The sequence below is a fragment of the Archocentrus centrarchus genome, chromosome 5 (genome assembly GCF_007364275.1).
Source record: "Archocentrus centrarchus isolate MPI-CPG fArcCen1 chromosome 5, fArcCen1, whole genome shotgun sequence".
Classification (NCBI taxonomy): Eukaryota; Metazoa; Chordata; class Actinopteri; order Cichliformes; family Cichlidae; genus Archocentrus; species Archocentrus centrarchus.
In genome coordinates this window covers 36041744-36066530 of record NC_044350.1, presented here as the reverse complement: position 1 = coordinate 36066530, position 24787 = coordinate 36041744, and the positions used below count along the sequence as shown (strand labels likewise).

At 46.0% G+C, this 24787-nt stretch overlaps 2 protein-coding genes across 3 annotated transcripts; both read left to right on the top strand.

Moving 5' to 3' along the window:
- The first annotated feature begins 449 nt into the window (after positions 1–449).
- LOC115779962 (E3 ubiquitin-protein ligase RNF182) lies at positions 450–14693 on the top strand. Its single transcript, XM_075074368.1, is given in 10 exon segments — positions 450–1475; positions 7340–7526; positions 7651–7775; positions 10039–10192; positions 10351–10418; positions 10499–10625; positions 12082–12338; positions 12790–12894; positions 12896–13064; positions 14416–14693. Coding segments are annotated over 7 exon segments (885 nt in total). The 5' UTR covers positions 450–1475; positions 7340–7526; positions 7651–7727; the 3' UTR covers positions 13022–13064; positions 14416–14693.
- Positions 14694–14748: 55 nt separating this feature from the next.
- Positions 14749–17455, top strand: LOC115779964 (regulator of G-protein signaling 9-binding protein). 2 transcript variants are annotated; one of them, XM_030728870.1, is made up of 5 exons: positions 14749–14935; positions 15073–15286; positions 15525–15674; positions 16137–16279; positions 16735–17455. In XM_030728870.1, the coding sequence occupies exons 2-5, from the start codon at positions 15085–15087 to the stop codon at positions 16894–16896; spliced, it is 657 nt and encodes a 218-aa protein (XP_030584730.1). In that variant the 5' UTR covers positions 14749–14935; positions 15073–15084; the 3' UTR covers positions 16897–17455. The 2 variants fall into 2 exon arrangements, with proteins under 2 accessions (XP_030584730.1, XP_030584729.1); XM_030728869.1 differs by having other exon boundaries at positions 15471–15674.
- The last annotated feature ends 7332 nt before the right edge of the window (positions 17456–24787 follow it).

Sequence of the window (24787 nt, the reverse complement as noted above, 5' to 3'; positions counted from 1 at the left end):
ATGTGATGCTCAGTCTAAAATCAGCTGTTCAGCACGTTCTCAGTGATTCAGACTCTGCTGGGAACACATTTATATGAGCAGCTCGTTACTGAAACCTCCGAATGAAGCATCTCATTGTCACTGAATGTGTGTGTATTAATGTGGGGATTTAGGAAATGTGTAAATGTCTCAGCAGCAGCACTGAGAGCGACTCAGACCCAGAATCATTCAGATCTTTGTTTCTGGGACAGAAACTAGCAGATTCATGATTAACTGCTGCTGTCTTTGCATTTTACTGACATTTAATGTTCTTTGTAGATCTTTAATCACCAGCTGATAATGTCTCGGGAGTAGGGGGTACTCATACGGATCATTTTCTGTGGAAGAAAAGTCATGTGAGCCTAGGATAACTTAGAGAGCTGATAACAGCTTCCTGTGACCATTTATCCTGTCAACCTCAGAGAGCCCAGGTAAAGATACCTGCATGGTGATCAGGCTTTGTTGTGCAGGCCCAGGTAAGGAGAGGTAACTGTAGGTGAGTCAGGCAGCTGTCCAGTTACAGCCTCTGAAAATGGGGAAGTGTGGATGAAAATGTCCCCATCTAAAATCTTTAATCACATTTAAAAATATAAATAAATACCACCACCCCCACCCCACCCCCGTTGTCTGCGTCACCTCTGATCAGGTTATCGACGAGTAAATTGATCCTTTTGACGATCGTCTCGTCCAGATTATTCTGTCATCCCGCTACTGGACGGTTGTCATGGTAACCGTGAACGCGCTGCCGGTCGCGCGCCGCTCTGATACAGAGGAGAGACGGTGAGTCACCGACATAAAGCAGCTCAGCGACACCGGCAACCAGCAACCGACGGAGCAACAGCAGCAACCGACACACACGGACACAGGCTAGCATGTTAGCATTCCGGTACTGCGTGTACACGAGGAGCGAGACGCCGAAGGACTGTCAATGAGGTTGATGACGGCAACTACCGCAGTGACATCACAGCAACCACAGCAACAGACAGCATCCACAGCAACAGCTTCATCTACTGCAGGGCAGCGGCAACCTCTGCAATATCCAGGAACATCACCCTTCAATCAAGACTGCAGAGCAACTACATGAGAGCAACCGGAGCGACAGCAGCAACAGACTAACAGCCACTGCAGCAACTGTACAAGATAAAACACATCCTCGTTTGTTTCCTCTGCTTCAGCAACCCGAAGGTACAGCAAATTATAAGTGTTGATGTGTTTGCACCAACATGTTGCTTTAGGCTTCCATCTTCGGGGGTACTGCAGCAACTAAAATCTGCAAGATCTGCAGCAACAGCAACTCCAACAACCTGGAGTTTACACAGTTGACACGTGAGTAGCAACATGTTGCTGCAACCTGAAAGACACAATAGCAACTTAATGAAACACAACCAGTGACAGACCTTCAGTTTCAAAGAGACTCACAGCAACGCAACCTGGCACTACAGCAATTCCAGCAGCAGGTGAGCAGCAGGAGTTTTATTGATAATCAATAATATGATCTGAAATCAGCGAGTGAGGACAGGTGTAATCAATAATCTGAAGTAGGGCTGGGCAAAATGGACCAAAAAGAATATTTCAATATTTTTTAGCTGAATGGCGATATATGATATATACCTCGATATTTTTTCTTCCCAAAGCTATAAACAAAAAGGCCCTTCTGAGTCAAAGCTACATGTCCCAAATGTCACACAGACACTTTTATTAACATTCAGCTGTAGATGTACATGAGAAATTGCTCAAAAATAAACTATTGGCATATTTAAATAATAATACTCCTCAAATAAATTAATGCTTTTTTCCTCCATAACAAAAGACTCACAGCCATGCTATTAAAATGTAAAAATTAAAGATACAGAAAAAGCAAAAGGCTGACTTATTCTTGAAAAAGCCAGTCTGCAGTGAAGTAGACTTCACCAAAGTGCTTCCTCCTGAACATCTAGTACTCTGTGCAAATAACAAAACATGTAAACAGACTGAATGAACAAACTTCCATCCCTCAGTCAGCAGAATTTTAGCTAGCTCAGTAAATCCATAGACATATGGGCTGACTTATCACAGCAACGGGCCCACCCGATCAATGCGGCGTCTACGTATTTTTTAATTTTTTTTTATTTAACCTTTATTTATACAGGTAGTCCCATTGAGACTCAGTGTCTCATTTGCAAGAGAGACCTGTTTCCATCTGCCGGCTATATCACGAGCACGTGACTTACGTTACAAACCAACTTCCGCTATGGAGTTGTGGTGTGGCGGCACCCTCTTTCCTGCAGCCAGGGGGTGCGGCGATGCCAAAGTGAAGGGTGTAGTAGGTACATAAAACAACGATGGTGGAGGATTTCAGGTTTCCAAAACGCTCCAAAAGACACCGACATCACTGGAAAAAGTCGCTAAATTTGTTGCTAGTCGCATTTTGGAAAAAAAAGTCGCCAGGGGGTCTGAAAAGCCGCTAAATCTAAGCTAAGTCGGTAACACTGCCATGCTGTCGCTTCCTGCATGATTTACGGGTGAAGCGGAGAGAGGCGGGGCAGAGTGAAGCTGTGCAGAGACAAACTGGGAGAAGAGAAAGGTGAACTGGTGGATCTACAAGTATGATTGTAACTAGGGCTGCATAAAACAATTATTTTAGTAATCGAGTATTCTATCGATGATTCCATCGATTAATCAAGTAATCGGATAAGAAATACTTTTTTATTAACAGTTTATCTGTATATTTTAACTTCCGTACTGCAGTTTTTCGCCGTGTGAACAAACAGTGGTGGATGGAGCAGCTACAAAGTTCTCTTTTCTTCACCTTAACACTTGCTGATCAGGTGCTTGATGAAGGATCTCCAGCTGTTTCACAGATTTAATGGTGGTTACTAAAAGAAAAAGCTGCTGTTTTGGACACTGGAAAAACATTTCCTTTTGCACTATTTGAGCTCACCGTCTCTTTGCGCTTGCGCAGTTAAAACCGCTGCCAGTGTTGCCAAGTCCGCTTATTATAAGCGACTTTGGGCTTGTTATTTTCTAAAATTGCTTGCAAATCTCGTGAGTCTCAGGTTGCGGTGTTTTGGGCTTATTTTTGAACGTGGAGTTGCTTATTTGGGCTTGACTTTCTTTCCGAGTGAAACTCCTTGATTATCTCTTGGCGCCCTATAATAAAGCAACAGAGGAGTGGTAGGTAGTTTGTCCCTTCCAAACCCCCTTTTCTTGTTTATTGCTCCTGCACAAGTTGACCGGGCGTACAATGAAACAAACACTCATAACTGCCCAGAGTGAGGAGGCAGCGCAAGAATGAACTCCAGTAAGCGGGGAAAATATAGAAAAAAAATATAATAAAGAGTGGGAGAAAGAGAGCGCACTTATAGAATGGATCCGAGCTCCGATGGGAGACAGTGGCGCTAAAAGTGGGTATGCACTATATGCAATGCATAGGGGCGCCGCACAGGAGGGCTGCGCCCAAACGATGTGACGAAATTATTTCTCTAGTCGCATTTTCTGTATTTAACAGCTGTGCATATGAAATGATCAATAACAGAGGAACGGCGCTGATTAGGCACCCCCCCGTGCTCCTTCACCCCCCCCCCCCCCCCCCCAAAAAAAAATAAATAAATAAATAAATTGTGTCCGCATACACCTCTGAAAGTAGCTGCGGTCCTAATGGGAGACGTACCAAAGGCATTCTGCAGATTTTGCAAGTGTGAAATATGTGCTCACCATGCTGATTTAGTTCAACATGCTAATACAGAAAAGCGCACACACAAAAAAACTGTGCACCCTTCTCTTCTATGAGGCTAAGAACCATGGGTTTTACTGCTCCACAACACAATGAGACAAAACAAAGAAGTGAGTTATACTACTATAGAGCTATACTGTTTAAAAGCGGCCTCAGGTTTACACAATGTTGTGGGTTGCCAGTTCGGCTTCTTTTGGGCTTGTTTTCATAGAGCTGGTTGCTTGTTTCTGTCGTGAGATCTGGCAACACTGACTGCTGCCTGCTATGAGTGTTTTGAAAAACTAGTGGCTGCGGGAGCCATGGCGCATGTGTGAGTAATGTTGTAATGCTTTGTATTCACAAGCATTCTCGAAAAATATGTTTCTACTGCAGGTCTATATTTAGTCACTAATAAGGGATTAAAGTATAAAAAATATTTTGAAGGAGCCCCTCGGTCCTGGGGGGCGGGCCTTCCAGTACTGAGCCATCGCTAGTGCTAATGGCCTGCGCTCGCTAGCAAACCAGTTCTGGTAGCTACAGCTGAAGTAAAGACAAAAATAACAGCTGAAAATCTCATCGGGCACAACACACACAGACACACAGAGAGCAGTGGAGGCGTGGAAATGCATGTCAGCGACAGTTGCCACCCGTCCCGTAAAGTACGGAACCCCGCATGTTACGGAGCCGTATTCCATGGAGTCCCGTAACATACGGGGTTCTGTATTTTACGAGACAGGTGGCAACTCTAGTGATGATCGACTCTGTTAAAGGAAATCCATCGCAGCGACGGAGAGCTTTTTAGAATGTGTGCGTGTGCGTGCGTGCATGATTCAAACTCCAGTCCAGTAGGTGGCGGTAATGCAGTTCTGTGTTGGTTTGCCAGCCACCAATAAAACCACAAAAAGACGACGGAGCACTAATGCTGCTAATGCTAGTGAGGAGCGCCGCTTACACCGAGACAGCTGAGCGCTGCAGAGTTTAAACGAAGCATCGACACAGTAAATTTGTGTCGATAAATTTTTAGAATCGATTTAATCGAGTTAATCGATGAATCGTTGCAGCCCTAATTGTAACGTGACAGACTATATCGATATAAACGATATTGTCTCATCTTATATTGTGTATGAAAATATATCAATATTTCTTAAAAACTCAATATATTGCCCAGCCCTAATCTGAAATCAGTGAGTATGGACAGAAATAATCAATAATCTGATCTGAAATCAGTGAGTGAGAACAGATGAGATCAATGATTTTAAATCTTTGAGCGAGGACGGATGTTTGACAACAGTTTAAATGTGTTTAAAAGCTGATGCAGGAAACATATTAATGACCTTATTGATCCTAATTATTGATTAATGTGTGTTTAAAGCTTCAGCTGGGGTGATCCCGCTGTGCAGAGTCACCTGTAGTAACCGCTCCAGGCGTGTTTGTAGAGCTCAGCTTAAACCAGACTTTGATCAAAGAAACACACAGAGCATCTAAAACCATTAGAAAATCAATCAAGATCAATAAATCTCAAGATAAAAGCCCATCTTAAATTTGAGGGGAGTCTGGTCACATGATTGTAGTGATGCGCAACACCTGGGTGAAATCACATCAATCAATCGGAAGCAGGGACCATCAGGTGTAATAGGTGGTGACATCATCATCTGTGCATCCAGGTGAAAACGGTTCAAATCTCTGCTGCTTTAAAAATAAACAAAAAAAACATTGAGCGTCTCACTGAAACTCCTCTGACTCAGCGACAGAAGCATCAGAGAAACGTTTCAGAGGATTAACCAATCAGCTCCCTGCAGGTGTAATGATGACATCATTGTCCTGTGACAGGTGCAATTTGTGTTTCCTACAGATGTAAACTGAAATGATTTTTATTGTGAACATAATTTTTTCTCAATATTTGTATTTATTCATTTTCAAAGCACTCTGATCAATAAATAACTGATCAATAACCACTCTGAGTCTCTTTCTGGGGTGTTCTGCAGCTGCTCGTCGTGGTCTGAATGACCTCCATAGAAGAACCAGCTGCAGACCAGAGGACTGATTTATGAATACAGGCCTCTTGCTCTTATTTTGAAAGTTCAGTGGCTGGTTAGATTTAGCCCTGAAACTTTCTCCAAGTCAGACAGACCACCTCTTTTGATCATCCAATCAGAGTTCATTATACAATAAACCTAATGAAACATCCTGCTGCTCACTGATCTTCAGACTAGCTTCTCGGCATCTCTCAGCGTATTCACGTTCTGATGTTTTGTTCCTCGTACGGCCCTCACAGCATCAGGTATCTGTAGAGGACATGTTACACCAACAGGCTCACGCCTGCAATCAGGAGCTGATACCGTGTGCATCCTTCTGTGCTTGCCGCTCCTTTGCCATCCTCAGGATTATGGAGGTGACAGGAAGTGCGACCATGTTCTCCTCTGACATCATCATCAGAGAACATGCCTTCCTGCACCATGAGCCTTTTCTGTGCTTGTGAGGGCCACACCTCCTTTCCACGGTGAGCTCTGAGCACATCTGTCTGTTAGAAAAGTTTTAGCCATGCAACATCAGAGTGGTGATTGTGATGCGTTTCAACCGTCATTCAGTCGCTGTTCATTATGTCCATTATATTTGCCATGTGGTACCTCACAAACGACGCCGTATGACAGTTGAGGTCAAACTGATGTTTTGTACGCAGTCGCTAGCTGCCATTTCTACAGGTTGTGCACTCTCGATGTTTGTAACCTGGCTCATTGTGCCCGGTTGAGAATCAGTAATGATACATGATTCAGTACAGATGCTCAGATGCACAGTGGGAGATGTTGCAGGAGTCTGAAAATATAGAATAGAATAGAATAGAATGCCTTTATTGTCATTATACAGGATGTACAATGAGATTGGAGGATGGGGCGATATGGGGCGTAGTGGAAAAAATATCCTGGCAATTTCTTTGCTTCTGGTTTTGACTTCTCTTCCTCTATCAGCGCTGATGTGGTGGTGTTGTCTGAGTGGCGACACCTGTCACTCAGGAGAATACTGTAGCAGCTACCTGCGCCATAATGGCGAGCATTGATGGATGTGGCTGTGTGATGTTACCGACAGTGCGCAAAGCAACCAAGGCAGCAGGAATACCGGCTATGCTTCAGCCTGTTCCAACCTCCTCTGAAACTGAGTCCCTGACTGTGGCAAAGCTTTGACAAGTGTCTTCCTGCGTGACTTGTGAAGGGCGTTCAGGCTGTGACGTGTAGCTCTGTGATGTTCTTATTGGCTGTGTTATAGTGATGTCACAACTCTGCACTTCCTGTAACATGCTGTTGAGTCTCAGTGAAACACCTCACACTGTATTTGATTATTGATCCTGCTTCTGATCAGTCAGGTGATCACCTCTGACTCCTCTCATTGGATGAACTAAGGGTCAGTCACAGGTAAAAACTTGTTGCCATAGCAACGAAAGCCTTCTGAGTGCTATTGTGTAACTGCTGCAGTCTATAAATACACCCAACTGCATATATGTGTGTGTGTGTTTGCACGCATGTGTATGTGTGCTATAGAGAATCAGCTGATACGTATTAAAGGTAAAAAAGTTCATCTAAGTGGATGAATTATTTAATCTCCTGTTTTTGGTTTCTGTACAAAAACATTTCTCAGAAATCACCTGAATAGGATTCAAACCAGCAACCACCTGCTGGACCTACTTGTCCGCTGTTACCCAGCAACAGCCCTCAGAGTGACCAGTAGGAACCCAGAACTCTGTACCCGTGTTGGATGTCTGCTCCTGATTGGACGGATGGACATCCCGTCAGACTGTCTCGCTGATCAGCTGACCTGGACTCAGGTGTGTCGCTACCTGCAGATGAGGAGACACAGAACTGTACTTCAGCTATAGTTGTAGTACTTTTACTCTGTTAGTAATCTGTTTTACTGAAACAGGCTTCTTTGTTTGTTTGTCTGTCTCATAGTCAGGTAACAGCCTCAGTTAAGCCCCGCCCAGGACCCCACCTCCCGCTCACTTCAGGTGAAGACAACAGCCAACAGGATGAGCTTGTTGAAGGAGGTGGAGCCAGGACAGGAGATGGAGGGAAAGGTGCGATTACCCATCATCACTGGAACTGTGAGACAGAAAATATTTAGTCAGTGAGAATATTTTAAATAAAGTTTAGAGACTGATGATGCATTCAGGGACATTAACCCTTTAACCTTTTTCTGTGGTGTGTTCAGGGATGGTAACTCTTTGCTGTGGTGTATTTAACAAAGACTATTGTTTCAAGATGGTGGTGCCCATGGACACAGTGACTTTGCTTGGTTTGTTTTGTTTTCTTAGCCTACTTTTCTCTCTCAAACCCTGTGTACTAAAGATTGGTAGTTCTCGCTGTGCAATAGATCCCACTGTAAACTTTCAACAAGGAGATATCCCAAAGGATATTCTGTGTGGGATGGGGCTCCGTGGATCACTATAGTAGGCTATAGACGTAGAAGGAGAGAAGAAATGAGAAGCGGGGTTGCAGCAATGCCCAGTATCTATAACACCAACGTAGATGAGTTGGAGCTGACCTTCAATAAGGGTCATCGCTGAGACCTGGCTTCACAAAGCTACAGGCTGCTCAGCTTTTTATTGTAGCCAGGGACATTAATCAAGCAAATCTGAAAACAGTCTTTCCTAATTTCTATCAACAAGTCCCACCACAGGGTGAAACACACTGCACTATGTTTATTGCTGCTGGTTGCAGATCCTCATCTTGAAATCTCTCTGCATTGAGAATTCCTCCAGTGTTGGCAACCCTGACTGTCAGTACCTGAGGTACCAGAGGCAAAGAACAAGAGTGAGTAGCAGAATCAGCTGTTTGGCAGAGAAGATTGGGCAAGTTTTTCCATGCGCGCAGCCCACATTCTCAACTCTCCTGCTCAACTCACAAATGCATTTGCTTACAATTGTGGCTCCGTTTAAGGGAAATAAACACCCTTTCCTATGGTATGAGATTTATTGCCAAGAAGCATTGTTACAACAAAGAAATAACCAAACACAAATTTCCTGACTTTTATTTCTAAGTTTATAAAGACCTGTGTGAACAGTGTCTCCATTGATAAGATCATCCAGTGTTTCCCAAACAACAAGCTATGGATGACCGGGACGTCAAGCTGCTGTTGAAAGAACACAACACAGTTTTCAAGATGCTAAATGTCCAACCTGAGGAGAGCCATCAAGGATGCAAAGACAGCCTACACTCTGAAGATTGAGAGCCATTTCAGGGAGGGGATCCATCTCCTCACAAATTATAAATGCTGCAGAGATGCAACACATAACAGCAACAGTGACTCACTAGCTGAGGAGCTCAACCACTTCTTCTTTGAGATGGATGGCATGAATTAGGCAGAGACCAGCAAAGCAGCACCCACAAGCACTTCTAAGTATGGCACAGCAGTTTGCAGACAGGGCCAACAGGTCAACAGAGGAGTCCATAAGCACTGCTCTCCATGCTGCACTGACTCACCTTGAACACCAGGAGACATACGTAAGAATGTTGAACACAGACTTCAACTCTGTGTTCAAGAGCTCTGCTCAAGACCATCACCCCAGGAGACTGATGACCACACTGTTAAATCTGGGTGTCAGTGCAGATGGATCAAGGACTTCTTAACAAATCAACCACAGTCTGTTAGACTGGGGACTCATCACTCCCCAGCTCAACACAGCTCTGGTGACGAAGCCACTGCTGAGAGCCAACCTGTCCAAAGAGCTGCTGCTGCCCTCTACTGTAACTCAGTGGAGAGTACACTGCCATGGTATCTTGGTGTGGTATGCCAGCTGCACTGGGGCTGACAAAAAAGTTCTTCAGAAAGTCTCCAAATTTCAGCTACCTTCACTCGAGCAGATCTACAGACGTGGTCACATCAAGGAGCAAACATCAAGTACTCTTCTCATCCGGGCCAGCACCTTTTCACTCTGCTGTCCTCTGCAAGGTGCTGCAATCAACAAGGGCCCTCCAGACTGCAAAAAGCTTCTACCAAATGCCAGTAAAGACCTGATCTCTGTCTCACAACACTGCACTACCACCATGCAGAACACCCTGTGCAGTATTGCTAAAGACCATGAAAGAGGTGTGCGTGTGTGTGTGTTAGTGTGTGTTAACTGAGACTGTTCCTTTTTGTCTCTGTGAACCATTTTTTTCATCTTAACTATATATATACTCCTCAGAGAGATGCTCCAAATTATAATATACATCTGTATGATGACAAAGGTGTTCTGTTCTATTCCGGGATGCTCATTCTTTGCTCTGATGCATTCAGGCGCACTAGCTCGTTGCAGTGTTGCATTCAGGGACAATTACCTTTTGCTGTGATGCATTCAGGTGCAGACCTGGGCTCAGTCTCTGGTGTACACTTTGGAGGAACTAGAGTGTAAAATCTGCTACAACCGCTATGACACCCGCAGCCGGAAACCCAAACTGCTGGGCTGTCTGCATCGAGTGTGCGCCAAGTGTCTGAAGAAGATGGTCGACATGGGTGAGTTCACCTGGCAACAAGATATGCTCACGCTGCGCATGTGGGCCTTAGACCAGTCGGCTGAGGCGGTACTGATGGACCAATCAGATGCCAGCATTCTGTGATCCACAGTTAACCAGTATGGCATCACCTGCTGTGTCACGTGATTCTGTTTTCAGGAGAGTCTTCGCCGTCCATCATCAGCTGTCCGTTCTGCCGCCATGAGACGCACGTCCCTGACGAAGAGGTAAGATCTCATTTCCTCCTCTTCATCAGTCTGAGTCTGATGACCTCAACTCAGACTGTCTCCTTCCCCTCCTTCCTCAGGTGTGGCTGATGGAGGACGACCGGCACATCCTGGCTGTGCTGTCATGTCAGGACCGGGCTCGGAGAGGAGGTGGAGCAGGAAGCAGTGGCGGTGGGGAGGTGGTGTTGAGTCCCAGCAGCCTGACAGGTAAAAACCTCAGTTAACCAGGAGAAGGTGTGAACGAGGGAGCGATTGGTCCAATCAGGCACCTCCACCATAAAACGATTCAGTTCCACATGAACATTTGTTTCAGGGGACTGAACAGCATCACACTTCTCTGTACAAGTCTGTTTATTAAAGAGAGAGCTGGTACCTGCAGGGGGTGGGACTTAATGGACATATTCTTTAATGTATCTTAATAATAACCACGAGAGTGTTTCCACACATTTATAGAGTTTAACCAAAACATCACAAGGTGAAGTCAGGTGTTTGTTTACTACTTTATGGACATGATACAAGGTTGAGGCCATTACATACCGGATGTGTAAAATTCTTGCAAATGTTTCGTGCATTGAAAATATTAATCAGATTCGCCTGTTCTTCACGCAGCTATTCGCACCAATCGTGTCATTTCACAGGAAGAATTTGCGGCATTTATTTTTTCAGATCAAGTTCCATTTTTCTGATTTTCACAAGCAAATAAACAGATATGACCAAAGTGCTGCATTTGGCAACATGTGAGCTCATAGTTCAAAATGCATACCAATATGCTGAATATACAGTGATATGAATATACAGTGAGGTGGGAACAGTAAAATACTATTTTGCCCCTGACATGCAGCTACACGCTGCTCCAGGTCAGTCGAGCCACTGAAATTATTTCTCTGCCTCCTCAGATGTGATCCCAACTCTGCCAGCAAACTGCCCACTGACATCCTGAAATATGTATGAAAGCAGTCATGATGCAGCTTCAACTCCTGGATTGAACCATGAAATTCTCCCTGCTGCTGCTTTCTCAGGAGAGTTGGATAAACCCAGAATCTGTTTCTTACTTCTCTTGTTTAGAAACAGAACCAGCTCATCATCACTTGATGTCAACTGCATTTTTTTAATAGTGTGTTTTATGAGGATGAATTATTTGCAAAAACGCAACACATTTGTTGCATATGTAGGTTACATAATGAGTTTGCATTCATAAGGTTTGGAATTTCGTGTCGTTTTTTTTGCAGTGCGTCCGGTGTGTAAAGGCCTTAAGTCAGATTTCGGGTGCCTAAGTAACCCTCGATGTTAACACCTCCCACATGTCAGTCAGCAGCATCCTTCACTCTTAGTGGTCATCACTTGTGTGGATTCCTTGAATATCTAACACACTACTGAAGATGTTTTAAGATTTCGTGTATTGATCAAAGGGGAACAGGTCTGAAATCATCCATATATGTGCATTTTCAGTCATCTCACCTGCACAGGTACATAAGGAGAGGACAGATGCTGCTTCCTCTTTTAATGATTTTTAACATTTTTCCTCAGAGGTCCTAAAGAGACACGTCACGTGTGCACTTTGATTTTTTTATTGTCTCATTTCTGAGGCCTTATTCATTCTCACTTGTTTTTAAATAAAGCTTAAACTCTGAATGTTAGAGACCTGTCGCTTCTCTCTGTAAAGCTCTGCGTCCGTCTGAAGGAGGCGGAGCTGCAGGCAGCGGCGAGGAGGCATCCCACCGCTCTTCGGACTGTCTCGTCATCACCATCATGGAGCTTCCTGAGGAGTCACCGTCCTCAGACTCACTGAGCATGCTCAACGTGGTGGGTCTGTACCGCCCCCCGAGCCTGGACTCGCTGCCCTGCAACCTCCCAGGTCAGAAGTGTCGCGCCTGGACATCCCGCAGCTTCCCACGGTGCCTTCTGGGGGCACTCTGCCTGGTTGGTACCAGTTTAACTAGTCTGACACCAGTAACATCTAAAACTAGAAGCACTCAGAGAGTGCAAACTTCCACCAAGGCCATAGGTCACTGACGCTGTAATACGTGTATTTAAATACTGTGAAATAATCTTTCATCTTTCCCAGACAACAATAACCCCCCCATCCCGCAATAGTGAAGAATCCTTAAAAAAATTCCTGGATCCAGATTGTGATCCGGATCACCGCCAAAATTTAATCACTTCTTCCTCTTGTCATTTCCAACCACTCCACAAAATTTCATCGTAATCTGTTAATAACTTTTGGAGTAATCCTGCTGACAAACAGACAAACCAACGCGATCGAAAACATAACCTCCTTGGCGGAGGTAACCAGTGTAGAACCAGTATGACACCTGTTTAACGCGTATCGTCTGAAACGTGCTGTGTGGTTCCTCCCGCTGTGTGTGTCCAGGTGTACTTCAGCTCACTGCCGTTGGGGATCTACCTGCTGATGATTGGTCAGCTGTGGCTGGGAGTGGTCCTCGTCAGCCTCGTCCCATCCACGCTGTTGCTGCTCGTCCTCTACGGCTTCTGTCAGTGTCTCTGCCATGAGCTCATGGAGGCATTCACCACCCGGACGCACTCGCTGCCGTGATGACATCGGGATTGCTGCAAGCTGCTGTGACGACATGATGTACCCATAGCAACGCCTGTAGACTGAGCCATCACACTCGAACTCCACCCTCTGTGAATACCAGCAACTCTCTCCTTTCTTTATGAAAATACAGCCAGTCAGTGTTGGACTATGTGATGACATCATCACAGATAGGAGTCGGAGACTGTTTGTCCTTTCAGGTCGGAGGACATCTGCCGCTAATCAGAGACACGTTGCTGTCCTGTGCATCAATCATAAAACTGGTTTACCTGCTGATTACCAAACATACCTGTAACTGTATCACCTGTTTATCCCACAGTCACAGGACTTAACAGGCTGTTAGCCTAGCTTAGTATAGATACTTGGAGCAGAAGGAAAGTGTTAGCCTAGCTTAACGTGTATGTAATAGTGGTTGCTTTGTAGCTATGCTAAGCTATGCTAACAGTTTTGGGGTGTGTCCCAATTCAGGGGCTGCATCCACTGAAGCCGATTACATCACAGTAAGGAGACGAAGGCAGTCCAAATTTGATCGTGCCTCAAATGCGTCCTTTTGGTTCAAAGAACACTCAGGTGTATCCTTCGTGGTCTACACTATCCTGGGAGTCATTGCGGACCAAAGGTTGCAGGAAATTTTCAAACGAAAGCAGCAATGACAGAGGAGAGTGGCCAAAAAGTCTGAAATATGTTTCTGTGACACAAAATAAAGTTTTATGATGTTTTCAGGTGAGAATGTAGATGTTTAACCCTATAATGCCAAATGTGTCGGCTACGACACAATGTACTTAAGAAGTGCCGCTGTTCGTGCACTTCCGGCAACAAATACCGTAATACCCCTCCATGGCTGTGGAGTGCACTTTCTGAGCGTTCAGGAATCATTTGAATTTTTCCGATAGGACAAATGGTCGTGGAGTTACAGTAAAAAGCCAGCTGATCAAAGTTCCTTTCAGCGGCGATCACCTGGCGTTAAGGGGTTAAACCTCAAATATCTGCTCGATTTATCAAGAAATTTCAATGTTTTCGGAGATATCTGTTCCCGCTGCTCTAATAGCAGCTGTCAGCTGACCGGGTAGTCAAGGCTCGTTGTACCCAGAGAGAATGCCTGACAGCACATCATTTTCAAACCTCCGCTGACTTTGGCCACTGAGTGGAAGTTAAACACATATAATTCACTCAGATGATCTCTAACTGGTGATGTTTGGCTTATTTCAGTGTTTCATTTGTTCCTGCACAAATTGGTTTGGATGAGATTAAAGTTAAGTTTCATAACCCAATAGTTTTATTTGACTTTAATGTCTCACTGCAGAGCTGTCAGTATATTTGGAAATCAATTACTCACTCATCTTTGTTCCTGCATGTAGAAATACTTGTTTAAACAGCTTATTTTGAATTAAAGTTGACATTAAATAAAGTTCAGGCTCCAGTTTAACAGCTTCTCTTCCACAGCTGTGCTTCGTGCTGCCACGGTTGCTAGGTGACAGGAGGTGGGAGTAGCAGGTGACGCAGGTATGAAGGACAGACCATCCCATTTCAAAGCCGCTCTCTTCGTGGCCAGCCTACAAAGGTGCAGCCCTGAACTGGGACACACCCATGGTGTCCTTTCTGTAAAGCATTCATAAAACCTTTGATGATGATGATGGTGTCGCTTCCTGTTTGTGTAGTGGGCGGAGCCTGTGGAGGATCAGCTGTTTAGTTTCAGTGATGAAATAAATAAATATCAGTGACACGGAGCATTTGAATCATTTTCTGCTGCGAGTTCCTCTCAGGTGACACCTGGGAGATATGTGGGCGGAGGATTCGGGACTCAGCTGGTCGCCCTGTGTTAATTAAAAACACGCAGTCCTCAGAGAGACAAGAAGAAGAGTGTTTATAGAAACCCGCCCAGTGCTGCTCTCTACCACAGAGGAAGAAGCTACAGCAGATGCACCTTATTTAATACAGGTGTTTTATAAAGGTGTATCTACAGGTGGGTTATACGGGTGGTGCTGGGTGGTTTTATCTTTTCTTGTGTAAGCGTCACCCAGTTTTAGAAATAAAGTTTTTGTTTGAACAGCATCTGTCTGTTTTCATTGGTCACCTGTCCTACCTGTCTCCTCCCTCCAGGTGGTCTACATCATGAGTCGCTGGCGTCATTCGGTGGACAAGCTAGCAGCACGGCGGCAACAACAGGGCGAGTGTGAGCGCGCTCAGGATGCTCTCAGTCGGGTCACTTCCTGTTTTCAGCAGCTAGCTGCATCGCTCGGCAGCTCGGCCGATGGTGGCTTCCTGCGAGATGAGATGGACGAGACAAGAGCGGTCGCTCACCGGATCTCCAGTGGTAATACTTGTCTGTGCTTCCCACCTGATATCACTTGTTCTTTTTAATCTGTCTCTCTCACCTGTCTGACTCACCTGTTTGTGTCTGTAACTCATCTGTCTCTGTTTCCCACTCATCCTCACCTGGTATCTGTCTGTCTCACCTGTTCTTTTTACCTGTTTTTGTCTCACTTGTGTTTCTGTAGGTCTTTCCCACCGACTGCTGCACCTGCTCTCAGACTGTGATTCTGCCCCCTTAGGTGTGCAGGACAGGCAGGTGTTGGAGCGTCTGTGGGTTCTCTTCCTGTCGGCATTGGAGAACTTCCTGTCTGACCTGCGTAAGGCGCACAATCTGATCGGGCAGTTCCCTCTGGCTCAGCCCAACCACAGGTGCTCACTGGTCAACACAGGTCAGCTGACTTCCTGTCTGTTCTGTGATTGGGTGATGCTCCTGCATAGCTGCTGTAAAAACCTTATGTGTAAATGGCATGAACAATAACAGCTACAGAGCGCCATGAGAACAAGTCTTGAACTGGGAAATGTGTCATCACTTCCTGTTTGTTCAAAGTGTTTTTTGTTGGATGTCTAAAGTCAGGTGTGTCTAACCTGAGCTTCAGATGTTTCCACATTTTTTTTCTCCAATAACATGTCACCTCCTCTGAGCTGCTGTGGTCTCCTTGAGTTGAGCTCCACCTGTCATCGTCCCATTGATGATCTCGTTTATGTCTGGCAGAGGCTTTGAGACCTCTAGGACCTCTGTGAGGATGACTGGAGCCTCACAGGAAGCTGAACTTTCCTGAGAAAGAATTTTTTTTCTAATCCACCTGACCATCTGGTGCTCACCTGTATAACCTGTCTTTCTGTCCTTACAGGCTGTATCGATGGCACGGTGGGCGTGGCAGCTCGGGTGGCCTCGGTTCAGGTTCCGTGGCTCACCTTGGAGGTGGAGCCAAACCCCGATCTGGCCAATCACATCACAGGACTGGAAGCTATGATGAGCGAGCTGCAACAGAAGGTAAGGGGAAGCAGAGGGAACATTTCCTGTTAGGACTTCCTATTTGACATGAGCAAGGTTTCCTCCTGAGCTTTACCTGTGACAGTCTCAGCCACCTGGGATTTTTACACCTGATCAGTCTTATTATTTGGCAGATGTTGCTCCACATGTTTGTTACACTTTTACAGTCTTTGCTACTCCTGTAAAGACTTTATTTAAACATGCTGTTGCATCCAATTCAGAACGAGCAGTTTGAACACCTGACATGTTGTCTTTAGGGCTTCGTTTGGTCACCTGTATGATCATTAGTTTGCTTTATAAATCAGTGAATTCAGGGGTGTTAGTCCTGCTTTGGAGCAGGTTTTTCAGGTGACTGAGGATCGAGGTTCTCGCAGTGGCTAAAAACATCCTGAAATAAAAACTGATGCACCTGCACAGTTTGCACCTGTTCTGAGTGTCTCGTTGTTGCTATGTAGGTCCCTGTGGCATTCTGGTCAGTGGAGGCGACCCATCCAGCGTGGGCCGAAGCTCACAGTGAGCCGGACGACCCAGTGGAGACCCTGGAGGACCTGATGGAGGTTGAGGTTTTCTCTGGTGCCAAGAAGATGGCGTGCTGTGGGCTGGGCTGTGTTGGGTAGATTTAAGCAGTCTCCAGGGAAATCTGAGTCTCCATGAGTAAATGCTTAGAAAACAAAATCGTGCTTTAGAAGAAACACAGGATAAAACTTTATGATAAAATGTAAAGCTGAAGTCCTGGAGCTGTAGAGTCCCTGCTTCTAATAAAGCCTTGTGTTTTCCTCCTAAATGTGTCACAACCAATCAGAGAGCTGCTCAGGTGAGGACCTGTGAGGAGGTGGAGCATGATGTTCAGAGGATTCAGGGTTCATTTGTCTTTGTAATCTTCAGAGGATCAATAATCAATAAATCAGTAAAACAGTGATCAAAGCTGGCAGATCAATACTTACAGTGAGTGACTCATTGTTGGTGTCACCTTAAGAGCTGCTGGTTGCGTCTGAACTTTCCTCCTCTGCACGCTGCACAGCAACAGGTAAAACAGGTAAAGGTGACGGGGAACCTTTTTGATACAACACCTTTGAATGAGACCAGCAGCAATTTAACTGAGTACTAGGGCTGCAACGATTAGCCGACATTGTTGACAATAATTGACAATAAAAATAGTTGATGACGAATTTAATTGTCGATAATGGTCGTTTTTTATTACTGATGATTTTTTTTTTTTTTAACGGAGGGAGGCATTGTCCTGTCCGTCTATCTCTGGCGAGCTTCACACATGCGCAATCTGGTTGTTAAGTGATGATGAAGAATTCCAGTTCCGGGTCCAAACTGTCACGTGATCAATATGCCGCAATGCTGTGTCCCTGGTTGTTTTAACCGATCCGACTCGAAAAAAACACACTCAGCTGTCATTTTACCGATGAGAAAGAAAGTGGAAATGGCTGCAGTTGATAAGGTATGTTACAATCAATACTGAACAGTCATTGGTTATGCCATTGCTGTTTATTTAGGAGCATTCAGACCCGGAAATGATGTCAGACTTAAAGACCAGATAGCATTCAGCGGTATGTTTAGTCATGGCAGCTACTGGTGAAACTGTGCCAACTTGGTTTTACAGGGAAGAAAAAGTACTATTTTTTTTTTTTATGGTTGGAAAAATTGACCGTTAAATTTATATCAGCAGCAAACCTGATTAAAATTTTTGAATGAAGTATTCATCTTCTGTGTGTTTACTACCACATTTTAAATAACCTTATGCTAAATATAAAAGCTGATAGCTAAATTAAGTGCCATTTCATAATTATCTGATTAGTCGACTAATTGTTTCAATAGTCGATGACTAATTGACTATCAAAAAGTCATTAGTTGCAGCCCTACTGAGTACTTCACTGAAGTACATGTAGCTGTACTTTAAGTATTTCCATGTTATTTTAAAGCTATTATTATCTTCTAGATAAATTTCACTGCACCCTCTGATTAACACATCAACATGGCTCTCTTTTGTCCTGTTGAAACATCTAAACATTTCCTTGTGCTGCCTCATCTCCTCCAACCAGTGATGTGCACAACTTGACGACTAATCGTTGCTATTGTCACTAGTCGGTACCAGATATACTAGTCTTTAAGCTAATTAAGATTTTTTTATTGATGCCCAGTGCCAGTGAATTGTTGTCCTAAATGTTATGCATTCATCTGCCACCAGATGGAGCTGCATCCCTGACAGTGTTACAGAAAAATATCTGAAATTTTAGTAGGCCTAAAATTGCTGGCGATTTTGAAGGTGCAAGAACGAGATCACGGATACAAGTGGCAGAAATGAGCTTCCTCTGAAAGGTGGCTGGCTCGGTGTCCCCCGGATAAGCTAGAGGAGGTGGCCAGGGAGGGAGGTGTGGGTTTCTGTGCTCAGGCTACTGCCCCACGCAACTCGGCCCCTGATAAGCAGAAGAACGTGGATGGATGGATAGCTGGATGGATGTCATGAATAGTAGAACAGCGTGCATCATTCATAATGCCATCCATCCATCCATCCATTTTCTTCCGCTTATCCGGGGCCGGGTCGCGGGGGCAGAAGCCTAAGCAGAGAAGCCCAGGCTTCCCTCTCCCCAGCCACCTCCTCCAGCTCATCCGGAGGGACCCCAAGGCGTTCCCAGGCCAGCCGAGATACATAATCTCTCCAGCGTGTCCTGGGTCTACCACGGGGCCTCTTCCCGGTGGGACATGCCCGGAACACCTCACCCAGGAGGCGGCCAGGAGGCATCCTAATCAGATGCCCGAGCCACCTCAACTGGCTCCTTTCGATGTGGAGGAGCAGCAGCTCTACTCTGAGCCCCTCCCGGATGGCCGCACTCCTCACCTTATCTCTAAGGGAGAGGCCAGCCACCCTTCGAAGGAAACTCATTTCTGCCGCTTGTATTCGCGATCTTATTCTTTCGGTCACTACCCAAAGCTCGTGACCATAGGTGAGGGTAGGAACGTAGATCGACCGGTAAATCGAGAGCTTCGCTTTTACGCTAAGCTCCCTCTTCACCACGACGGACCGGTGCAGCGTCCGCATCACTGCAGAAGCAGCCCCGATCCGCCTGTCGATCTCCCGTTCCCTTCTCCCATCACTCGTGAACAAGATACTTAAACTCCTCCACTTGAGGCAAGAACTCGTTCCTGAGCCGGAGATGGCACTCCACCCTTTTCCGGCTGAGGACCATGGCCTCAGACTTAGAGGTGCTGATTCTCATGCCAGCCGTTTCACACTCGGCTGCGAACCGTTCCACTGCGAGCTGGAGGCCCCCCCCTGATGAAGCCAACAGAACCGCATCATCTGCGAAAAGCAGAGATGAGACTCTGAGGCCACCAAGGAAGAAGCCTTCCGCCACCTGGCTACACCTAGAAATTCTGTCCATAAAAATTATGAACAGAATCTGTGACAAAGGGCAGCCCTGACTGAGTCCAACACCCACAGGAAACAAATCCGACTTATTACCGGCTATACGGACCAAGCTCTCACTGTGGTTGTACAAGGACTGAATGGCCCGCAACAATGGGCCAGACACCCCATACTCCCGCAGAACCTCCCAAAGAACACCCCGAGGAACACGGTCGAATGCCTTCTCCAAGTCCACAAAGCACATGTAGACTGGTTGGGCAAACTCCCACGCACACTCGAATATCCTTGAGAGGATAAAGAGCTGGTCCAGCGTTCCACGACCAGGACGAAAACCGCATTGTTCCTCCTGAATCCGAGGTTCGACTAACGGACGCACCCTCCTTTCCAGCACCCTGGCATAGACCTTACCGGGGAGGCTGAGTAGTGTGATCCCCCGAAAGTTGGAGCACACCCTCCGGTCTCCCTTCTTAAAGATGGGGACCACCACCCCGGTCTGCCAATCCAATGGCACCGCCCCAGATCTCCACACGATGTTGCAGAGGCGTGTCAACCAAGACAGCCCTACAACATCCAGAGCCTTCAGGAACTCAGGGCGAATCTCATCCACCCCCGGGGCTCTGCCACCAAGGAGTTGTTTAACTACCTCAGTGACCTCACCCCCAGTGATGGTCAAGTCATCCCCCTCATCCCCAGACTCTGCTTCCACTACAGAAGGCGTGTCAGTGGGATTCAGAAGGTCCTCGAAGTATTCCTTCCACCGTCCGACTATAGCCTCAGTTGAAGCCAGCAGCACCCCCCCCCCCCCGCACTATAAACAGTGTGAGTGAAGCACTGCTTTCCCCTCCTGAGTCGCCTGACGGTTTGCCAGAATCGCTTCGATACCGTCCGAAAGTCTTTTTCCATAGCCTCACCGAACTCCTCCCACACCCGAGTTTTTGCTTTGGCCACTACCCGAGCTGCATTCCGCTTGGCCTGTCGATACCTGTCAGCTGCCTCTGGAGTCCCACAGGCTAACCAAGCCCGATAGGACTCTTTCTTCAGCTTGATGGCTCCCTTCACCTCCGGTGACCACCATCTGGTTCGGGGGTTACCACCACGACAGGCACCAACCACCTTGCAGCCACAGCTCTGAGCAGCAGCCTCAACAATGGAGGTGCGGAACATGGTCCATTCGGACTCAATGTCCTCAGCCTCCCTCGGAATGCTGTCGAAGTTCTGCCGGAGGTGGGAGTTGAAGATCTCCCGGACTGGGGCTTCTGCCAGGCGTTCCCAGCGCACCCTCACAATACGTTTAGGTGTGCCAGGTCTGTCCAGCATCTTCCCCCGCCACCTGATCCAACTCACCACCAGGTGGTGATCAGTTGACAGCTCAGCTCCTCTCTTCACCCGAGTGTCCAGAACATACGGCCGCAGATCTGATGATACGATTACAAAATCGATCATCGACCTGCGACCTAGGGTGTCCTGGTGCCATGTGCACTTATGGACATCCTTGTGTTCGAACACGGTGTTTGTTATGGACAAACTGTGGTTTGCACAGAAGTCCAATAACAAAACACCATTCGGGTTCAGATCGGGCAGGCCGTTCCTCCCAATCACGCCCCTCCAGGTCTCACTGTCATTGCCCACGTGAGCGTTGAAGTCTCCCAGCAAGACTATGGAGTCGCCAGATGGAGCACTCTCCAGCACCCCACCCAGCAACTCCAAAAAGGGTGGGTACCCTGAACTGTCATTCGGCGCATAAGCGCAAACAACAGTCAGGACCCATTCCCCAGCCCGAAGGCGCACGGAAACTACCCTCTCATCCACCGGTGAAAACTCCGACGTACAGGCAGCAAGCCGGGGGTATACAAGAATACCCACCCCAGCTCGCCGCCTCTCACCGAGGGCAACTCCAGACTGGAACAGAGTCCAGCCCTTCTCCAGGAGACTGGTTCCAGAGCCCAGGCCATGCGTTGAGGTGAGCCCAACTATATCTAGCTGGTATCTCTCAACCTCACGCACTAGCTCAGGCTCCTTCCCCACCAGAGAGGTGACATTCCATGTCCCAATAGCCAGTTTCGATAGCCGGGGATCGGTCCGCCAGGGCCTCCGCCCTCGGCCACCGCCCGACACACACTGCACCCGACCCCTACGACACCTCCTGCGGGTGGTGGGCCTGCAGGAGGGCGGGCCCATGTAACCTCTTCGGGCTGCGCCCGGCCAAGCACCACGGGCTAATGCCTGGCCACCAGACGCTCTCCCTCGAGCTCCCTCCCCAGGCCTGGCTCCAGGGTGGGGCCCCGGTAACCCTATCCCGGGCAGGGTAAACTGTTCCCTTGTTTTTTCACTCATAAGGGTCTTCTGAACCGCTCTTTGTCTGGACCCTCACCCAGGACCAGTTTGCCATGGGAGACCCTACCAGGGGGACAAGCCCCCAGACAACATAGCTCCTGGGATCACTGGGACACACAAACCCCTCCACCACGATAAGGTGGCGATTCACGGAGGAGTCATTCATAATGCGCTGTACTTTTCAGTCGCAGTTTATTAATTTTTCAGATGTTAATCTGTCAGATTTTAATGATGTGTGAACATCTTTTGTAGTCACGCATTTTCATATTTAACATCAGTTTTTTGTTTATTCCTTTTCTTCGCTGTCTGGAGTATAACATTCATAATGGAGGTGGATTTATGATTCATGATCGAAGAATGTGATTCATGTTTCAGATGTTCTTGTTTAAACAGCCATTAAACAGTCCTCAAATTGAACTCTGTAAGTGTTTGTTAGTTCTTGTCTAGTTGGTTAGTCTAATTGTTTCCCTCGTTTAGGCAACTAATTTCTTAGTCTCCAGGAACATCCCAACCTCCAGAGCTCAGACACTGATTTCAATTAGTGTCTGAGCTCCATGTTGAAGGTCTCAGCTCCTAAAAATCATCAGGATGACCAATGATGGAGGACTAACCCTAACCCTAACTCTACAGGATATAGTAAAAGAAATTCCCCATCTCACTCAAGAATATAAGGAGTTGAAAGAAAGAGTGACAGAGCTGGAGAGATACAGGGACATGGACCCTCAAAATACATGGCCTGAAAGAAAAGGATGATGAACAAATCTGAGACATCAGCATCAGTATCCTGTCCACATTTGCACCACAGTCGGCTCCATCCTTACAGACAGTGGTCGATACTGTTCATCACTTTGGGAGACGAGAAGAGGGAAGACACCAACAGGTCAGCGAGGCTGTTTGGAAACTGTCCAAAAATTCCAGGATATGCAAGTTCATGGGGATCCATTTCAAATGCAAGGACATGAGGATCCACTTCAAGCAAGCTTTCTGTAAAGCCGACATGAGAGAGACGTGCAGCTGCATGGTCAAAGATGGAACAAGTAGTGATGTCTCGTTCTGTGTCGAGGCTTCGATGTGTGTATCAATTAATTGAGGGAGACTTTTGTGAAGCGCGTATCGAGGCTTGTGTCGTGATGTGCGAAGCCTCGCAAGCCAGCCGTACCACGTGAGTGATTCGGGAAACGGTTCATGGGTTTGGTGTGTAATTTGAAATATAACGGGCAACGAAACACAACGGATCCCCCTCACAGATTGTGGTATTGGCCACTGTTGCGTGTTGGTTTGCACTCTATTTGAGCTGCTTCTTTTTTGGTGATGGAACCAGCCAGAAAGAGGAGATTTTCCCTGTTTGGGAACATTTTCAGCTGATCTCTCCTAATAATGTGAGCGCATAGTAATAAATTATTACCCCAGTTTCATCTGTGCCCTGTGAAACGGTATTTTCTGAAGCAGGTGAAATCGTTTCAAAAAAAAGAAAACCGCTGAAGCCCAGCACTGTGGCAAAGCTGTTATTTCTAAATAAAAACAAATGAGTAAAATGTCCCTAGTGAGCACACTTACCAACCAAGTAACACAATCACATCACAGCTCTCTCCCCAATTTATTTCCCAACATTGTATCATAAGGACAGACACCATATTAGTTAGTTCAGGATTTATTTATTGTCATCACAAAAATCGTTTATTCTGTTCAAAGCTTCACACACCAAAGCCTTGGTCTGATTGTCATCAGTCTGTCTGTTTCACATTGACTGTCCACTTGATAGCGCAATAGAGCAAATGAAGCACCACGAAGCTTCGACCCATGGGTTCACTGATTGGATGGAAAGCTTCAAAGCTTCATGAAGCTTCATCTCACCATCACCAGGAACAAACCATAGTGGCAGGGAATAATGTTTACTACAGGGGTCGACTACATCGGTGGTAACGGCTTATCCAAGACTAGACTGAGGGAAAGCAACCAATAACACCTCATACTCTAATATATTTCAGAGGCTTTACTGACATTCATAATGTTCTCAGGTACCTAAAGCTTGTTAGTTTCCCCAAAAGGAGCCGGGGGGGGTTAAATGTTTGATAAACTGGCTTATTACCTTTCTGCCTCTGTAAGAAAGTGTTCACCTTAAAGGCAGCCTGTTCCAGTTCTGTCTTCTTATGTGTTATTTGCACATTTATGCAGAAATGTTCAAAGTAAGCTGCCAAATGTTCCCTTTTGGATACACTTGATACTTAATAGTAGAAATACAGTTTGACACTGTTTAAAAAAAGTTTACTATGCAAACTGATTGCAGATAAGGGCTTTATGTCAGTGGTCAGTTAAAAAGCTACAAACTTTAATTCCCACCAAATTATTAGGGCCCGAGCACAAAATGTGCGAAAGCCATATGGCCCTATTGTAATTGCTCCGTTTATTATTTTTATTCATGCAAATTAATTGCCTTTTTCTGGGCTTTATTATATTCAAAAACTCATGAAACTTTGCATATGCATCACACCTGGTGAAAATTTAAGTATTTTAATGGCCTCGGGCAAGGGCCAGCCAAAATGCTTCAGTAGTGCCCCCTAAAGTTACAGGCTATACTGGTGGCGCTGTCACTTGGTGTTGGCTCTCACTGCGGTATTGTATCACTTCCTGTTCCTGTTTCGGAGCACAGTGTTTTGCTGTCTGTTAGCTGTTATATCTGTATAACTCGATTTATCTGGATAATAACATATTTTAGTGTAATCTTCACCTACTTTAAATAGCATACTCTTTGCTGAATCACCTGTATTCACATTACTCACTTTATTTGTTTTTAGAAA